Source organism: Trachinotus anak, unplaced genomic scaffold, assembly GCF_046630095.1.
Source record: "Trachinotus anak isolate AG129_WGS33_773 ecotype Australia unplaced genomic scaffold, CSIRO_AGI_Tana_v1 ptg000008l, whole genome shotgun sequence".
In the NCBI taxonomy this organism is placed as follows: domain Eukaryota; kingdom Metazoa; phylum Chordata; class Actinopteri; order Carangiformes; family Carangidae; genus Trachinotus; species Trachinotus anak.
Window position 1 is genome coordinate 20,159,921 of NW_027273859.1, and position 20,240 is coordinate 20,180,160.

Genomic DNA, 20,240 nt, shown 5'->3' on the forward strand with positions numbered 1-20,240 from the left:
GAGGAGTCACTGTCGGTAGGCGCAGTCACTGTCACTCGCTCAAAACACATTTGTCATAGGGATTCGCTGATATTACAAAATAGGAAGCGCGGCTATGTCCTCATATGGGCGTCATTAGTGTAGTATCATGCAGTGGATTGTAATATTGTTTCAGCTGTTGAGGGAAAAGTGGAGAGGTTTTGTGAACTTTGTGGGCTAATGTATGAGGAGATTCCTTCTCAGCGAGGGAGCGTCAGTTAGGTAACACTCTTGTGCTAAATGCTGCCGGCTATACCACACTTGTATCGGTTTATCTGTGAAGTTTGGTCTCTTATGTTAATGCAGCTCCAGGTGGCTGTCAAACCCTTGTGTCTTTGCCTCGCAGACAGCGTTGAAAGAGTCAGGAGCGTAGCTGAGCCGAGCTGAGATCTGTTTTCTAAATTGGCACTTTTTTATGAAGCAGTTAAGCCGACAGCCAGCCGAGACCTCTGTCCTTTACTCATTTCACTTCTTTCACTCTCTTTCTCTCTCCTCTGTTACGCTTCAGAGTTACGGACTGGAGTAAAAAAAAAAAGAAAAAAAAAGAAAAATGTCTTTCGTTGTTTCCATGGTGAATCGTTGTTTTCTCTCTCAAGTTTGCCCAGAAAAAAAATTGATCCTTTCTGCAGGCCTTTCAGCAGTCAGGTGTTTGCCCATTTGTCTGTTAAAAAGTCACCAGTTTCCCTTTGCTTTTATAGCCAATCTGCATTGACAGTCATATTAAATAAGACAAGGGAAAAATGGAAGTCTGAAGTTGGGAGCGTAGATGGGGGTTAGCGAAGGGTTATACAATTCATCCACTCCCTCAAGTCTCTATTTCTAACAAATTTTTTTTTTCCATTTCTGTTGAGAGATGCTTGTCCTAAGGGCTGGATTAAATTACACTGCAACCGACAGGGCTTCCATGGAACACATCCATTCTGCTGTAGCACGCCATATTGGTTTAGTGGCCCGCGGCTTCATTGGCTATTGAACGATTCTAGCGTATAGTCTCTCTGGCTACTGTGCTGGATATTAAAGTCATCTACCATGAAGTCGTCTGACATGTGATTTCCCAGTGCCATTGTGTCCAACCTGAATGTCCATAAGACGCAGGGGAGACGGTGACAGTCTCTTGAGTGTAAAGCTGAAAGCAGAATGTAAAGCTGAAGAGGGGCAATTAAGAGAGGCAGTCACATTTCTACACCTGCAAATTCATCTGCAGCAGGTTTCTATCACTATTGCCATTATCCTCATCATAACCCCCAGCACCATGAAGAAGTTTTCCTCATGCCCTTGCACTAGAAACATACAAGACCTTCTCAGGTTGCATCGACTTACATCATTTTTATTCTCCTTTAATCTTCAGAATTCAGTGATAAATACAACTTTCTAACTGAGGAATAATATAAACAGGCTGCAAAATTAAATCACAACAGGGAATTTTTCAAAAGAGTATACCCTAATTACTGTCATTTTCTCAGAGATTACATTCTGGCTTAACATACTATTATTATAAATATTCAGCAGTTAAGTTAAGATGGTGAAAAAACAAATGAAAAACTCTGGCTCAGACTTGATTATCTCTAATCTTTTTAAAATGGCAAAACTGAACACCACAGCAATTGAAAATCTTCCCTAATCTTGTTGGAAGGCCAGAAGCAGGTCGATTCGGCATCAAACTGCAACAACCTATGGTCATCTGAGGAAACTTTTCAGGCTGATTTTTCAGGTTCTATTTCCCTTGTGCACCATATGCTCACATGCACAGTTCATTTATTTAACAACACCATACAAAGTCCAACTCCTGGTCAACTTTTGCCTGTACTTTGTTTTATGGGGTTTCCTCCGCTTGCACAACAACTCCATTAAATTAGACAGTGAAAATATTCCCTTTTGCAATCTTTCAGGCATTTATATTGATCAGCTTATTAAGTGCTTTTGACTGATGCGTTAATAAAACATTTCATAACATCGCTTACACAGTCCAACAGAAACAGGTCTGTCAGCTGCTTGGCACAACGTCCAGTAGGCGCACATTAAAATATTTATAAACTGAAATACGCAGAATATTATCATTGGAGTTTGTATGAAGGGTAAACAACCTCGTCTGTGAAAAGATGCACATTGTCAAGCATCTGTTTTACTGAAGTGGTCTTGAGCAAGATGTTGAATATCTCAGAATTTTAAATGTGCCTGTTAAATATGGCGTGCAGATAAACTCCAGTGTGGAGATAAATAACCTTTCAGGGTTAGAGATATTGGGTAACCTCAGTCAGAGCTTACAGAATACAGCCAGACCCAATAACCCCCCACCCCCAAAAGAAAACAGTGTCTGTGTCCAGGAACAATACGCCTGACAGGACTGCTTGCATGTCATCTCTGCAGCAAAGACTGTGTGGAGGAGGTAAGTTGTTGCAGTTGTTACAGCCCTTGTTGTCATGAACAGCCCCAAAGCCTTTTGATGAAACACTTTGAGTGGTGTGGTGTCAGTAGTTTGTCACATCTGCTTAATGAAGTGAAGGCACAGCTTAGCGCTTTTTTAATCTCAGGCATGCAGGTTGATTCCTGAGATGTGGATGCCTATCGAACTATGAAACAGTCTTGCTGATATTGAACTCAAGACTATTATTATGACAGCGGTTTGCCAGCTATCTTGTGATGATATCCAGTCTCATTACTGTTACTAATGAGAATAAAGACTGTTGTCAAATTTGGAGTTACCAATGTGTATTGCTGTGCAGCCATGGGTAAACATTGATTAAACTCTAGCTCCAGGCTCAGGCATCTTTTTAGGGGCTCTTTAGTTGTACATGCAAACACAGAGGCCAAACTGGGGTAGAGGTCAGTTTTCAGACTGTGGTGGTCACTGGTGGTTGTGATGTGAACAATACACTAAAGCTACTACAGTGATATAGATAATCTTTTGAATATTTTACTTAATTATCATTTACAACTGAGGAATGTGCGGGGGCCAAAAGCCCTGAACGGGCTCACCTGCTGTGGTGAATTTACCCAAGTGTGCCACAAGGATTATTAAATGTTCATCTTATCATCTCTTACTGTGCACACTGAGTAGAGATGTTGAGGCACCTCAGGCCAAATGTCTAAATAATGAATCTCAAACAGTAATTAGTGACTGATTACTTTCATATTTGAAATATTTAGTAACTTATTCTTTTTTCATTAAGACGAGGTCCATGATAGGTCACATTTTAATATCCATTTGCCCAGCAGTGCAGACGTTACGCCACAAACAGTGACAACGGCTAGCTTCAACACAGCAAAGACATTTCCACTGTATAAGGTATGATAGCATCTTCAGGTCAGCAAAAAGTCAGTGGTCAGACTTTGCCCTTGTAGCCCATTTGCCTGCAGTCTGTGGATGCGTACTGCAGCGTAGCTAACAGAGGAAATCTTATGCATCATTACCCGCTGAAGCTGGCTATACCACGCACCTGTACTAGATAGAGATTTCACTGTGTCCTGAGGCAGAGGTCACTGTACATGAGCACATGAGGCAGAGGTTAGCAGCAGTTACTGAGAATGGGCTCAGGTCTCTGAGACATAACAGTACATGATCTATGGGGATTGATGAAATACTCTATTATCGTTTTTGTGACTGTACTGTCTTAATAAAGATAGAAAATTTATAATATTTCACTGATTTTATTCATTTAGAAGGGCCAGTGTTTAACTACATACAGAACAACAGAGACCTTATCATGCATATAAACATATACAGTATCAGAATATTCATCTTTTTCTCATCTCTAATAACTTTCTGTAGCCAAATGACCTGAGGGAAGCGGGGATGAAAAATCTGCCCTCAGTGACGTGATTGATTAGCTTCCTTGTTTGTAGATGAAAATTAAGATGTCAAATCATATTCCTGCAGAGAAAATGCCCGTTAATGGTGTTTTCGCCCTATGAGTTTGATGCGGGTCGAAGGTTGATTTGTTGCATCTCTGATAAAATTAGATAAAGGAGACAGGGTTCTGCTGTCATCTGCCTCCACAACAGAAACAGCTTAATCAATGCTAGCAGTACAGAGGGAATTGACTCAAATGGAGGTCATAATTCTTCATTTTTGTTAGCGTCAGCCTCTTCTTTCTGTCGGAGGCAGGTAATTGAAGACAAGAGGAAAACTACAGCCAGTCAGGAGCCTGATGTTTTTGTAGACAAGAGCCCGCTGTGTTTTCTCTACGGGTCGACACAAGATAGACTGACAAGGGGCGCAGAGAGAGACAGAATTGACAGAGATATACGTACAATAGACTATATTCAGGGAGATGCAGGGGAGCAGTCAAACCCTGGAAACACATGCAAGGAGTTCGGCAAAAAGCAGCATAAGCAGTGAGGGAGTTCCAGCTTTGGAAGCATACGCCTCTATGAAAGACAGACAGGAAAAGCGAGGACAGTGGAAGCACTCCTCGGGTCGCAGTTCACAGTGCATTCATGGTTTAAGTGAAACCCATCTCGCAGAATGCTGATGCGAGCACATTTTTCTAATATGGACACAATCCACAATCTTGTATTTGAGTGATTTTAATCTGAGAAGGGCAGAAATCCAATATCAGTGGCAGCTCACTGCAAGAGATGAGTGAGCAGCGTTATGGTGTTTTAAGGCGTGTAAGATGTGTGGTAAATGGGAAACCACTTGGTGTGATCATGCAGTGGCAGATTGGCGGCAGAAAAGATGTCGTTTTCTTGCCATCTGACTCGCTCACCTACATGGACTGGAACTGCTGCACACAGAAAACAATCAATAACACCTTTGCGCCTCACTTGTGGCTGGAGTTATTTTATAGATATTTCTGGGTTTGACACTGCGAGAAAGAGGCACGTTGCAGTGGAGTCGGCACCTGATTTCAAATGAACACTTGCAACATGGCTGACAAAATCCAGAGGGAGAGGGCGGGCAATGATTTCTACCCAGGTTGGATTGCAAAATGGAAAAACATTCTGTGAGGCTTCAATCACTCTGCACATGCCTGTAGGCCGATATGCAAAATGCAACACAAGACTAAGATTGATCATAAAGACCAAGCTAACAAGTGAGAAAACCTTCTGATATTCATAAGGCTTTTCCACAACATCTTCTTGGGTCTTATTCTGCTTTACTGGAATGCTACATCCACACAAAGCTCAAACAGATTCTCCAAGACATGGACTATAGCTGTCTTGTGATGGATCATAAATCCTGTGATGCACCACGCGACTTCAAGGCGCTCTCTCAAGAGGAGAAAGGAGTCGAGATAGCAGAGAAGGAGGCGGCAGCAGCAGTAGCAGCAACAGGAAAATGGTATTAATGGACAAATGAACCAGAGGCAGGGGATGGTGTATGCAGTCTGTATTTTGTTGGGAGCTATGGGAGGGTTGCTAATAATGATAAAGAGCCAGTGCTGTTCCATTTGCGGTACAAGGAGGGAACCTGCATATGGACACCATCATAACTCAGCCCTTTCATCCATTTCCATGAAAAATCAACCCCTGTCATCAGCATTCAGAAATGATCCGACAACATGGAGTAATGTGACAGTGAGCTACACACACAGAGATACACATGCACTCATGTACAATATGCATACACAGGCATGAACAGAAAAGCCACACTGATGCACACTGTCTGGAATGCATTAATATAATCCTGATAGATGGATGGACGTGCCACAGCCTCCATCTCCCCTGGATACTACATCATTTTTTGCCTCCCCTTTTCATCCCACCTCTCTCCCAGGACTTTAGGAAGGAACTCCCTAACTAACCCTCCCTGTGTCACTTTCTCACCAGATACCTGTCAGATATTTGCCGCTGCCCTCCAGATTGTATGTGACAGACCTGAATTTATGAATGAGAAAACTTACAAATGCAGATATTTCCATACAGGGCATGGGAGGGTGACTAAGTGGTTTGTTGAGTATGAAAATTATGTGAATTATATGCAGCAACCTCTACACACACTGAACACCTATTAAATATTGTGGCTCATGTGTGATGGCACTCTTCACAACCATCATCAAAACACCAAATGAGGGAACATCATTTGCTTTATCCATCTGTCCATCTAGTAGTGTTCACTAAATGAACGCCAAGGTATACTGAAGCTATTCCGGAGGCCCGTGGTTGCCCAACACCTCATTACTAAGACACTTTATTTTGAAGGTTCTTCCATTTGTCTCCCATCTGTGTAGAGACATGAAACACACGTTAGAAAATGGTAATAAATCAGTTCTGTCACAAGAATAAAACCTGTTAAGAGAGTCCTCTTTTTAAAAATAAATTGAAAACAGTCAAACAACAAGTTAGCCCACTGGCCACACTTGGCTAATAATAGACCATGAGCTAGGTCATGGCACACTTGGTGACAGCCGAGACAAGGAGCACGAGAGAAAAGTCTCTAATCAAGTTATTTCAGTTTGACCGGCAATAAATTGGTCATCACTTTGTCCGACGAAAAACAGAAAAGGCTGCAAAAAGCCAAGAGATGAAGGGAAAAGTAGGGCAGGAGGGAGCTGTGATTCAAAGGGCACGAGGTTCCTCTTGGCCCATTATGATTCATGCATCTAACAGCCGTCTTCAGGAGCTGATTGGGATTCATCATCACAAAGACAAGGACATTTTATCCTTGGCCATTAAACCATTAACACATATATTATTAACCCAGTGCATTAGTCATTATGTTTAATTGGCTATTCTTCTTTTATTTGTTCTTTTTCATTCCTCCTCTATTACAATACACACATCTGCACACGTCTGCACACACACACACACACACACACACACACACACACACTCTGACAGTTTATTCAGTGGGTGGATACTTAGGCCATAACAATAATATTATGATTCTATGTGATACACTAAGTGCAGTAATGAAACATTATTGTGTACAGTGATTCATCATTCTGTGGCTGCTTTAAAAAGCTGAACTCCCCTCTAGATTAATAAATCACCAAGTTTATTGTAATTTGAGCATAAAGACATGAATGAGATGATGAAATTCAGGGGTTTTCAGTCTTTGCATCCCTCGCTTTTCACTTTCAAGAATACGGAGTAATTTGTTAGAGCATCATTATGTTGTCTTTCATGAAATGATGATGCTTGATGTACATTGACACAATAGAGAAGGGAAATGATTATGAGAAACCAGTGGATTGTATAATTACGCAACTCACTGCCCCCCTCTAAACTCACTCTTTCACTCCCTCTTCCCCTCATTGCTTGTTACCTCGGTGACCTTGTTACCTTGGTGCGAGTGGCATGAGGGATGACTTTGGTTCACTTTTGGTTGAAGCTGAAAAGATGCGAGGAAAGAGCAAAAGGCCAGCTATCACGGGGGAGAGTTTATGCTCCCTCTGCTGCCTGAATCCAAGTCCTCGTCTTTCACTGCTCCTCCCAGCTCCCTCATTCCCTCCTATTGTGTGTTCACTGTTGTAACATCTGCTTAATGGGCCTCTTCACTGGATAGCCTCCTCCATCTTCTTACACACACACACACACACACACACACACACACATATTGTGTAGGGAGGCGAACACACATGCGCATACTCTGGTCTGTAGTTTCAAATCTTTTTATCATATTTTTTCCCTCTTGTGTGTGTCTTAATAGAAAAGTATGCTGCTTTGTAGGTGGTTGAATGTGGGAAGGACATTTTGTGAAGGACACTCAGTAATTATGTCAGTGCGTATGGAGTTCATTCAGCATGCGTCTGTTACTGCGGGCATTAAACTGTCGGACAGTGGAGCAGCTGATATTACCTGTTGAAGGAATTGTGTAAATATTCTCTCTCTTCTTTTCTCTGTCTGAAACTTCTCAATTCAAGGTTTTCTTCCACTTGTTTAGTTCAAAATTGGCCTCTTTTCACGGATTCCACACCCTGAAACCAACATTAATGAATCCCAGCAGTGATTTCTGTACATGGAAAAGAAGAAATGTCTTCTGGCTGCAAACGGTCTAATTAGCTAGATGGAAAGGTGGGCAGAATATGGCTCAAAGGTTCTGTGTGTGTGTGTGTGTGTGTGTGTGTGTGTGTGTGTGTGTGTGTGTGTGTGTGTGTGTGTGTGTATATTTGTGTATTCTCTGTCTTGCATTCAGGTTTATGTAAACTTGGAGTGCTGGATCTTCACAGGAGCATTCTCAGTGAATCAAAGACAAGGCCAGCGACCTGTTTTTCAGTGAGCTAGTAGAGTTAGCTAGCTACAAGCGCTCAATGCTGAACACAGTATTACCGAGCATTGTGTTTAACTCGGCCCATCCCAACAAATAAGCAGGGATCAAAGGATTACAGCACCGTTATTAAAGCCACTGAGAGACGTGATGCAGACGAGAGGCATGCTAACATGATGCTAGTCATGTTAAGCTTTCACACGATGCCATACAAGCATATGCAGGGCCTGGCTTTTGAAACTCAGTTTGAAGGAATGCTTTACAGTAAAATACTGTTTCATATGAAATGTTGACAAATCGATGTTTAGCTTTGGACATTTGAGGCAAGTACTCTCAGTGGATTACTTCCTTTGTAGTCTGCAATTTTGCACCAAGCCTCATGTTTGTGTCGAGACTGCCAAATGTCCAAATCTTGGCGAAGGTTCACTGACTATGAGAAGATCCCAGATGACACTGGATTCAAAAACATTAACAAATCCTCTTTTAGCAGTCGGACTGACTCACCCTACAGTATTCTTTTACAGTATAGCCATTACACCAAATCAATATCCTGCCATTATATTATGTGCTGTATTCAGCTAACCTAAACTTTGCTTTTAGCTTCCTATCATGCCATACACATGGTTTTATGTCCTCATGTCTGGAATGCGCTGTTGAATCTTCCATTGAAAGGCAAAGGAAATGTGTTTTCCAGATAACATTACAGTTGCAATAAAGCTTGGCTTGGCCTGTGATTGAAACAATACCGCGCCTAAGCCGCACTGAGCCCACCTGTTTGTTCTTCCGTAATTGGATTCTGCTTCATTCCATTTGCCTTAATGCTGATGCATAATGCAGTGTACTGAGGGGACCAGCCATTACCAGCCAGGGGACAAGGCTTGGAGGAGTAACCTGACCTCGCTCTCCCCATCCACCACCACCCCCACCTCCCTCCCTCCCTCCCTGTTCCTGGGACTTCTTTTCAGGGTCCCTGTCCTTCAAAGCAGCCACTTGCTCAGGCTGGATGGATTGATGGTTGAGGCTGTGGGCCCGATGGGAACCAGAATAGCAGGTGTTGATGTTTGGGCCTACAAGAACAATAAGCTGGCCCTCTGCAGCATGTTAATCCAAAATAAACAGGAGCTGGCGCGGACGTTTTGGGCCCGGGTGGAGGGACCCTCATCAAACACAGAATGAAGAGTTACTACCAAGAAAGGAATGTAGAGCCAGAGCTTAATCTTTCCTTTGTAGTGAAGAATGTACAGCGACACACCTCAGTCATCTGCAGCATGTCAACGCAGTGGCCACATCCAGGCTCAGTTAAACTTGACTTTTCCCACATTAAGAGAACAACATGAAAGTGTGCTGGCCAATGTCACATACTATGAAATGGCTTAGCTTTATAGTTAATGCAAACAGCTGAAGGAAAACATATAATTACTTAACTCCACAGGCTCTGTGACACAATCGTGATATGTGCTCGCTCTTGTGCCTCATGTCCATGATTTTTCTTTTTTTTTGGTGTGTGTGTGTAGGAGGTGGATAGCTTGTTATGGTCAAATCCACAAACATCACAACAGCTTCACAAACTGTCATCATGACAGAGAGTCCCACATGCTCTTTGCCATTTTCATCAGGGCCATACTTAGTCTCATGATCAGCTGCCTTTGCTAAGTGGCTGGTGTCGATGGCTGTGACTCAGCTCTGCCCACAACAATGATGAAGATAAGACATCTGGAGATGGTGTGTGTGTGTGTGTGTGTGTGTGTGTGTGCGCACGTTGAAAATGGGAGCATAAAGTGGTGGTGGAGAAGAGAAGTGGAGCAATAAGAGGAGTGACATAAATTGTGTGGGTACTGGTGTGTATATGTGACTGAGTGGGTGAGCGACGGTGGCCGAGGTTCATTAGCGTGTCATCAGCTGCCTCCACACCGAAATAATAAGGCCCCCTCTCTCTCTTTCTCTCTCTCTCCTTTCCACTTTCTTCCCCTCCTGCAACTGCTGAATATGAACTGAGCTGTGAAAAAGAGCATCTGATCTCAAGTCACCTCTCTTGCACACTGACACATGACTAAGGAAGAGATAACAGCTGATGAAGCGACAGCATTAAAATGGTAGAAGCGAGGTTGTGAGGCGAGAGGGATCGAGAGAGAGAGAGAGAGAGAGATAGAGAGAGAGAGAGAGTGAAATCTTGATGAGCTGTAGAGAAGGCTTTAGGAAATGAAAATGATTGAAAGAGGATGCAGCGTGCATTTGATAAGAAACTGTCATCTGGATCTCACGGTAAATCAGGAGCACAGAGCATGCAAAATGCAAGAGAAGGAATAGATTTTCCATTTCTTCTGACCTTTTTCTGCAGTTATTAGTCAGTAATTCTTTTAATAAACACACCTCCTGGCTACAGAGATAGCCCACTGTTTTTTCCACTGCCTCAATATGGAATGGATGCTGGGAAAATAACTGCAGTGATGTGCATTGAGAGACATTTTTAAATGTAAAACATTCTGCAGACAGGAAGAGAATTGTAAAAAAAACAACAAAAAAAAACATGTAGCAACACTACCAGACAGACGTGAAAATCTGTATCTTGTGTGCATGTTTGCAAATTTGCTAGTGCATGTGCTGTAAATATGATGAAGGCAGGTCAGTGGAGCTTTGATGAGTGGATATGGCCACGCTGACAGACGAGAGGAGAGGGTGACACAGCTGGGAGAGAGGGAAGGGAAGGGAGGGGTTAGGTAAAGGTTCACTAGAGAGGAGTTGACAGATCCCTAATGGTAGCCTTTGGAAATGCTTGGCTTCATTGCATCAGCTGTGGAATGATCCACAGAAGACATAAAATGATGCCCAAAAGACAGCTTCACAGACAATATGGTCTCTCTGGAGCTGGAGGGGAGAGTCGAAATGAAAACCAGTAACAGAAATAACATTAACATGTCACCAGAGTGGGAAAAAGCCTACACCATTCTCCATTTCATATGAGGTCCTGACATAAGACAACAACATATATTTTTTTAAACTACTCTATGCAACGTTGCTATGATGGATGCACGCAGTACGCACCCACCATGCTCCGACTGCCATGTGTTTGACCCCTATCCCCATCTATAGGAGACAGCACCTGGTGCCTCACCACAACACCATTAGTGGTCTGCCACACACACGCATGCGCGCACACACACACACACACACACACACACACTTTCTCACTCACATTCTCCACATGATATTTTTAGGGGATGGGATACAACCGCCACAGTGGCTAACGCTCAGAGATTCACACCCCTTGGGCTTGACAGGAAAGATTCCATTTCCTGACAGCAACCGCAAACCATCCGTACATGCACCACATGCATCCTCACCGTGTGAACTTTGAAAAGTGTTGAGGTCTTTATGAGAGGAAAATACATAAATGTATAAACATAAAGTACTGGCACAACATGATAACTTTTTTTTATCATATAAGGGATATTATGCAAATTCCTCGATCCTTCCTAAGCTGCTGCCAGATGTAAAAAATCTAAAATACTACAATTAAACTGTGAGCAAAGTACTCCACTTTCCCCAGAGAGAATTCTCCACCACATCTGTAAATACTTTCTAGCTATTATTCCACAAGAACCATGTCTAACCCTGTTATATCCACTTAAGAGTCAACATTAACTACTAAAGTGTATTTTTCACTGAATAAACTACCTCAGTTTAAACTGTTATCTACAGGAGAGAAAATATATTCATTATTAAAAATGTATTCATGCAGAAAGTGGCAATGAAAACCAGGAATTTTTATTGTTTACTGCACATGTGATAGTACTTGTGGTACTGTAGCAACACCCTCTTTACCTGTGTTTACTGCATTTTTTGCAGCCTCCACCATCGCTGAAAACGGGAGGAAAACTTGCCTGAAGCTCAAAGTTTTCGTCCGACCATCAAGTAAGTGTTTGCATGCAACACAGGGCTTTGAAATAGAGCTTGCTGAAGTATACATTTGGATTCAAAATCAAAACAATTTATGTCTACTTCTCTTGTTACCTCGCTGCCTCCTCAATTACCTTTTGCCCACTGTCCAACATACCCCTGTCATGTACCACAGAACTGCTTTACTTCTCAGATTCTTTATGAAAAGGTTGATAGATGAGCTCATCAAAAGGGAATTCAGGTCACTTCATACCTCATCTGAATGTTGCCATGAGCTTTGTTGCTTGGGATGTTTAATTTCAGGGCTGAGAGGGGGGCTTCAAATGTCACTAACCTATTTGGCATATACCTCTAATGATCTCTCATTCTCCCTATTTTCTGTTATAGACAGCTGTGTGAAAACTATAGGCGTACATGACCGTGTTTTTGATGTAAACGACAAAGTAGACAATACATTAGAACCACGAGGTTAGTATGGCTTCCTGCTTTTTTGATTCTCTTCAGTGTGACCTCCATACATCTGTACTTGTGTCTCTTGTTCTGTGCCTCTTTTCCTTTTGTGCCTTGTCTCTGCAAGCTGATCTGTCCTCCCACGTCCCTGCCTGATGCTTCTTGTTCTCCAGATTTCCAAAGTGCTGTCACGTTGCTGTCGCTGTTTACATGTTAGAAACTGCTGTTTCTGTAATTATACTGTGGCCGTATACCGCATGCTGATGTGTCAGTTTACAGTACATGTGATTCTCTCATAGACGTGCATGTTCCACACTGTTGCCACTTCCAGCTGCACGTTCTGCTCCATGTTCTAGTCTTGAATACCAGAATCACTCACTCACTCACTTAATTAATATGACCAGTTTTAAAAAAACACAAAATCATTCAATAATATGTGTACATACGCATTTATTCACACAGCAACAATACTTTTGGCAAATTTCAATTTTCTGTTTCACTCTTCACTGAGTTGCTGTTTGGCTGTGTGGCGCAGCATTGATTATTGTCTGTGCTCAGGATGCACAGCACTTTTACATCTTCATACATGTCTCACCCAGTCACTGGAGTGAAACACTCCCAGCACCAGCTCACCCCATTGTCTGAAACAACACCAAGACCTCCTCACTGGAAACATACAGTAGAGAACAAACTGTCAAATACAAGACATTAGTCTTTACAAACAAGTATTATTTTAAAAAATGTGTTGTTTTTTTTTAGTTTAGAAAATTAAAAGTTACACTCTGAAATTAGAAGATTGTTATATAATCATTATTCAAAGCTCTGCTTATGTGACGATTAGATATTATCAACTGCCATCTAAATGGGGAACGCGCACACACACACACACACACACACACACACACACACACACACACACACACACACAGGGCCATATCAAGGCCATAGCATAAGACATTGGTGATGGCCACCTGCCTGATTATCTATTTCCCTATTTGTCCTCCTCACTACACTGCCTGCATCCTCTATGGCTGCCTCTCACCTTGCATGCTACTTTTGGCTCATTGCCCTATTATGCTCTCCAAAGGAGGGAAATTAAAAACATTCATCCGTCATCTGCTGTTGCCCTGTCCCCCAACCTGCTACCACACACACACACACATGCACGCACACACACACACACACACACACACACACATTTGTATAGTTATGTAACTGTCCGGTCCTCTGTTCTGTCTGCCTGTCCTTTGCTGCGCATGGTCCAGCTCATTTCCCATGGTGCAGCAGGCACATGGCTGCTCACACACACTGATGCCACTGCCAGGCAGACACAGGAGGCACCTCACCTGAGAGATGAACTCAAAATGCTTCTGAGGATGAGAATAGAAACATTATATAGCAACTGAAGTTCATATGGCAACTCAGAAATCACGATTACAGCCATAAATATTATTGTTACACTCAACAAAACTGTGTGCCTTTAAGCCCAAGTATCTCAGTTATGCACTCATGTCTCTACATCTGAGATGAAAGTAATCACATAATGTTGTCTTTTGTCTGTAATGTGGTGTTGTAAAAAAAAAAAAAAAAAAAAGTCTGTACCATAAACAGCAATTCACCTTATTTCTTCTTCTATCCTTCAGATGATACCAGTCACGAACCAGCTGAGCCTTCCCGAAGCGAAACAAATGCTGCGCCACACCTGCAGAACACAAGTCCGCTCCTGGCTTCGTTGCTGGTCTGCCTAGCAGCACTCTTCACTTTATAGCGCCTCCCTCTGTCCCGGAGGGCATTTACACCTAGTGTGGCCTGAATCTGCCCGAGGCTGCAGGGAAAAGGGGGTGGGCTTTGGGTGCAGCGTGTTTGCTTGATTGGGCATCAGAGCAGGCTTCTCAAGGAACCCTCTATTTTTTTCAGAAAAATATTTAAGTGGTCTTTCTCCGTCTGTGAGTGAAAAAAGTTGATGTTGGAAGGGGGAGAGACAGTCCTCCCTCTGAAACCTTCAACTAAGATGCCAAATCTTGTTTTTTGACACTTAGTGATTCTTATTTTCCCGTGACTTGACATCCCTTTACATCACGTTTATGCCATTGCAGCACTGATGTTTACCCACACACACACATACACACACACACACACACACACACACACACACACACACACACACACACACACACACACACACACACACACACACACACACACACACACACACACACACACACACACACACACACACACACACACACTGCATACAGAGTCAAAAACAGAAATGCCTCTTCACTAACAGTCAATAGCAGTAGGGTTTTTAGAAAGTTGTATACAGTAGCAGCGTTACGCAGTAGGAAAGTGAAGGTTCTAGGTCTTAGAAATGACACACATACACAAATAAACAGTTACCCCGAGACCTCTCAAGAAGCCTTTCAGAAAATAATTTGATCAAGGCCTGCTGGGTCAGAAGGAGACTTTTTGCACCTCCCATTTTACTGTGTGGTACAAACTGAAAGAGTGATGGTTTTAGGCAGAGGTCAGACTGGAAACCACAGCACTGAGAAATACGTACATGTCATGCACCTTAGCCCCTGATCTCCAGACTGTCCTGGTTTGAAGATGGTGCCCAATTTCCTCTTGAATACGAAGTGTGTGTGTGTAGGTGGATAAGCTACTTAGATATTGAGTGAGTGAGAGAAAAACCTTTTCTTGTCCTCTGTTGTGTTGTAGTGTAACACACCTGTAAATCACTAACACACCTCCCAAAGCATTTGCTTCAATCTGACTCACAAAACTGCGAAATTGAAACTTTCTCACCAGATACTTTATGGGCTGTTATGAGGATCAAGGATCAATATCGTTTGAAAGCTGATCACATAATTTCACAGCAGCAGTCACAGTCGTTTATTCTGTGTTTACTGAGCTGGGCAGCAATTGTTGTCTGTTCCATTTGAGTATCAGTCAATATTAACACTCCCATAACCATTTGCATCTACAGCGTTTTTTTCCTTCGCAATTGATTGTTAAAGCGCTTGTTTAACAGTGATTCACAGCAAAATTGCACACTTTATTTTTCTTTTCTAAACCATTAAGTTATTTTACTTTGCTAATGGTGTCTCCAAACATTGACTTTCACATTGCAGACACAGTAAAATCTTATATTTTCTCACTGTCTGAGGTCCACTCAAATGAGAACAATAATAGGGGTCATGGGAAGGCATTTAAAGAGAAATTTCACTTCACACTTTTTTTTCCCTCACATCTTTCATACATAACTACAGCTTTGAGTCATGCTCATCAAATACTAGTTAGCTGGTTCCCGCGTTCAGTTCAATGCAGCATTTACAGGACTGATGCGTAGCTCCAATTAGTGGAGAACACACTGCATGAAGACAGAAAGTATCCATGTAGTTCAAGGCAATGCACAGCTCTGTTTAGTCAGGCCAGGTTTATGTTAGCACTTATATTCAAAGGAATTCACTGTGTTATAATGATATTCAGCTTCCCTCAGCTCCCACAGATGCACATGGTGAGTTAGCATAATGAAAGCTATTATGTCTTTTTTTTTTTTTTTTTCCCAAACAGAGTGGCTTGCTTCTTTGCTTTCAAAGAAGTATGGACAGATAAAGAAATGAACTCTGCTGAGACTTCCTTTCAGGGTCAGGTTTTGTATGAGAAAGAAGGTACCGATCGTTTTGGAAAGACAGACAGGAAGAGAGAAACGGAGCAAGAAAAGGAGCGCAGGCGCAATCGCGTGTCCACCCTCAGCTCCTAGTGTTACTGGTTTAAGTGACTCTTTAATGAGGTTCAAAATGACAGGCATGTGGACCCCATGTTGTGGCAAGGGGAGTTATTTCTGGTATTAAAAATAGATGGTGGAAGGCTTGGGGGGTCTCGGGAGGTGGGTGTAGATTTCCACCGCGGGGGGTTTTAAAGCACCAATGACCTTGCAGTTTGAGAGAATTGGTGAGTGAAGGAGACGGAAAGAATTAAACTGAGAGACGCACACACAGAGAAAGACACGGGCGGTAGCCTAAGGTAGTGTGACTACAGTGCCTACAAAAAAACAAAACAAGACAAAATAACTAAAAATCCATGCAGCACTACTGGAAAAAACAAAACAAAACACCTAATTCAATGACAAAACACACTGTTCAGTACCATTCAGTCTTAAAAGGCATGTACTGTTTTGCCTTTGCTTTGTTTTCATTTTTGTGGCTGCGTTTTTTTTTTCTGCCCCCCCCCACCCCCCCTCAGAAAGACTGCCTTTGCCTTTTGCCATTTGTTTTTTGTGCTACAGTAACAATGCTATTGCAGTGGAATAGCAGCTCAGCTATGGGGGTTAACAGGAGACAAGGCCATTTAATGAGGTACTAATTTTCAGGCTAACACCACAGGGAATGAGACCGCATAAGATTCAAAATGGACACTTGTCAGCAGATTAACACTAGACTTTTATCAGAAACCAGCTTCAATTGTACTCTCTTATAGTTACCAATACTACTATTTGTCATTATTGCTATTATTACCATGGTTTATTCTGTACACACCTTAACTTGGGAAATGAGGATCAACTTATAAACTGGATACTGTGTATCCTGAGGTAGTCAACCATAAAACATGTAGTGTTAGGTTAGTATCTGTTTTGTACCTTTCTGGAGGACAAAAGAAAAAAATGAGATACATCATTGTTAAAACTGTATAATTATTATTATTGTTATGATGATGATGATGATTATGACTATTATTATTATTAGGAAAACTTCTTGATGTAAATAGTGTTTGATATTAAAGTATTAATTTGGTTCTTATGTCTTTTCTAAAAAATGAATACGGTATTATCTCTGGGTTTTGCGGAGTGTGTACTGTCCTCAAACAATGCATTGTGTGCTTTGATCCTCAATGCCTAATGAAACTTTTGAGCTCATACGAAGGGGAAACCTGTGGGAACTGTACACGCACCAGTGTACCGAAGGCTGGACGTTAGCCAACAAGTGGCTCACCTGTTACATGTTTCAAAACCAGTCACCAACCCTCACCATCTCTTCACATAAGGATCCTGCCTTGGAAAGAAACACTTGGGACTTAATGGACAGCTTCTTTGTACTTTTTTGCCTTCAATGTTCGAAAGCATGTTGGTCAGCTGAAAGCTCTGCCATGAGTGGACTGTTGGCTTTTTAATGGAAGGATCTCGCCAGTTTCATTATGTGGCATGCGCATGAACTTGATGACATGTTTGAAAAGAAAAAAAAACAAAACAAAACAAAACAAAAAAAACAAACAAAAAAAATTTAAAAAGAATGTTTTCTTTTGCTCTTATTTTCTTTTTCTTTAAGACGTATTAGATTTTCTGATCACTGTCATGCTGTGTGTTTTTGCATCCCCCCCTCCCCCATTTGAGTGATGTCATTGAGCTGTGTAGTTTCAGATGACAAATGTACATAACACAAACCATTGTTGTGAAGTTACAGTGGGGGTGGGTCATTTTGTAGTTCAAAAAACAACTTTTAGTTTTCGTTTCCTATGAATGACTCTTTCTGTACCCATCTACTGAATTCATCCCATGTAGCTGCAGTCTGTCTCCTCTGACTATTCATCCCCCCTCTGCTCTCCCAAGAGGAGGCGTCTGGGAGTGTATACATCAATGTGTGGACGTTTTTCAGTGTGGTTAAAAAAAAAAACACAAAAAAAAAAAACGAAAAAAAAAAACGTGTGAGACCTTTGAGTTTGTGTGTGTGTGCGTGTCTCACTTGCTGTTGCCGCAGTGAATGGGAAGCGGCAACTCTCTTTGGCAAAGAAGAGTGTTTCCCATGCCTTAGCCCTTCAGCCTCTGCCCTGGCAGCCCGGTCTGTGTACAAGACGCTTTCTGCCATTGTGCTTTTACATGGAATGGCTGCTGGCGTCGAAGAGACTACAACAGGGCCCTTCACTTTCTCTCCCTTTTTAAAAACCCTGAATCACTTGTCCCTGCGGTATACATTGGTCCTGAGTACAGTTCAAGGATTAGTGCAGGCCCCCTCACTCCACCGCCACATCCTAAACTGGATTGTGAGTGGGGTAAAGCCTGTCATCGATCCCGGTTCTGTGTGTCCAGGGCAAAGCCACCCCCCCCGTGCTGATGAGCCACTTGTTCTTTTTGTGCACCTGTCCCGTCCCATTCTTCTTGTGCTTGTGTAACCTCCACCACACCACCTGCTGTCCTTCTTCCCTCACCTTTGAACCCCGCTCCCACTTTGACATCAGTGGGGAATATTTCCAACCTGCTCTTTTACAGTATATAAACAACAAAAAAATTTGACAAAAAATGATCTGTATTTGTATATACACGTGTCTGAGCAACTATGAGTAATACAATAAAACGGAAATACATTGCTTTGATGATTGTGCTATTGTTTTCCTCTTCTTTAACCTGTTTACAAAGTTATGTCGGCACAGCTTCAGGGTTCTGCGATCCTGGTGTTAGTCAGAGGCACTCAGATCAGATTTGTCACTGCATTTACTGCATTAAACATCGCTGCTGTAACTAATACAGAAAATGAACATATTCCTCTGACGCTCAAGCAGAATCGTGTCTCATCATGTGCCAAATTAGATGCTATTACCACACACTCTCTCTCTCACACACACACACACACACACACACACACACACACACACACACACTCACACACACACTCACTCACACACACACAAAAACACATACACTTCCTCCTCTCTGTATGTTTCTCCCTATCTGTCCCTCAGCCCAGCTGTCTACACTTTGGAATCACACCGTCTAAAGACCGACTGAGAGGTACACCATCCATCAGGATCAGAATAAGACCTTAAACCTCCTTTCACTTCAGTCGGGCACTAATGAGGACACCTAATAACCTTCTGCTGGACCCCATCAGCACCATTTAGCTTCACCCTCCATTATCTCTGGTAATTAGACTGAGAGCCAGCAAGCCCTGAGGACCAAAGGGGTGGGAGGGGGACCCCTGATAAGCCAATTGAATCCTTGCAACGTGATGAAGATCAGTCAAATTTGACTTGACAGAATAAAAACATTACCCTTTAATAGGAGGTACATGTAAACAGTTGGATTTGAGTGCATATTCGATAAATAAAATAAAGAAAGCTTGGATTCTTGAATAGCTACGCCGCCAGTATTGGCCGGTATTAAAGGCTTTTCCAGAAACACTGTGGGTTACAGTGAAGATTAAGAAGACGACGCTCTGTAGGCTGGAATAAAATGTGTTGACGCAAAAGACATGAAATCTCATCCAGGATGCAATCCTCTCCAATCTTCATCCCTTTTCCAAAGCGGGTCCTTTTTTAAGCATCAGAAGAAGAAACACTTTATGCATGAACACACTTGACATGATGAGCCAATTAGTGTCAAGTTGTTCTTCCTGGCGATATTACCAAAAAGAAGGCTCTGAAGATGCAGGTGTGTGTGTGTGTGTGTGTGTGTGTGTGTGTGTGTGTGTGTGTGTGTGTGTGTGTGTGTGTGTGTGTGTGTGTGTGTGTGTGTGTGTATGTGAAGACCAATAAAGACAAATCACTGCGCCTGATCATTAAATCTGGGGTAATGATAGCTTTATGTGAAGATGTGTCCCAGATGTGCTATTAAGCTATGAACATAGTCGAGGTCTGTGACCAGCGGCGAGGAAGGCATCGGGATGAGATGGCGTTCAGCTGAAATCAAGTCACCCCTGAGATGGTAACATGAATGTATGTGGGTGATTTA

General features: G+C 42.3%; 1 protein-coding gene and 1 long non-coding RNA gene across 3 annotated transcripts in view; one reads left to right on the forward strand and one right to left on the reverse strand.

Annotated features, from left to right (window-relative positions):
- The window catches only part of efna5b (ephrin-A5b), a 92,178-nt gene extending 73,292 nt beyond the window's left edge, over positions 1-18,886 (forward strand). Inside the window, exons 3-5 of one of the 2 annotated variants that reach the window (XM_071483375.1) lie at positions 12,017-12,082; positions 12,455-12,535; positions 14,161-18,886. In XM_071483375.1, the coding sequence (XP_071339476.1) occupies positions 12,017-12,082; positions 12,455-12,535; positions 14,161-14,285 (272 nt within the window). In that variant the 3' untranslated portion in view covers positions 14,286-18,886. The remainder of the gene's footprint in view (positions 1-12,016; positions 12,083-12,454; positions 12,536-14,160) is intronic. The other variant, XM_071483376.1, reaches the window with a different exon arrangement.
- Positions 12,822-14,256, reverse strand: LOC139624329 (uncharacterized). Its single transcript, XR_011691648.1, has 3 exons — positions 14,137-14,256; positions 13,715-13,887; positions 12,822-13,183 (listed from the first exon to the last, which is right to left on the reverse strand). It is a non-coding gene; the product is annotated as an uncharacterized lncRNA (long non-coding RNA).
- Positions 18,887-20,240: the final 1,354 nt, after the last annotated feature.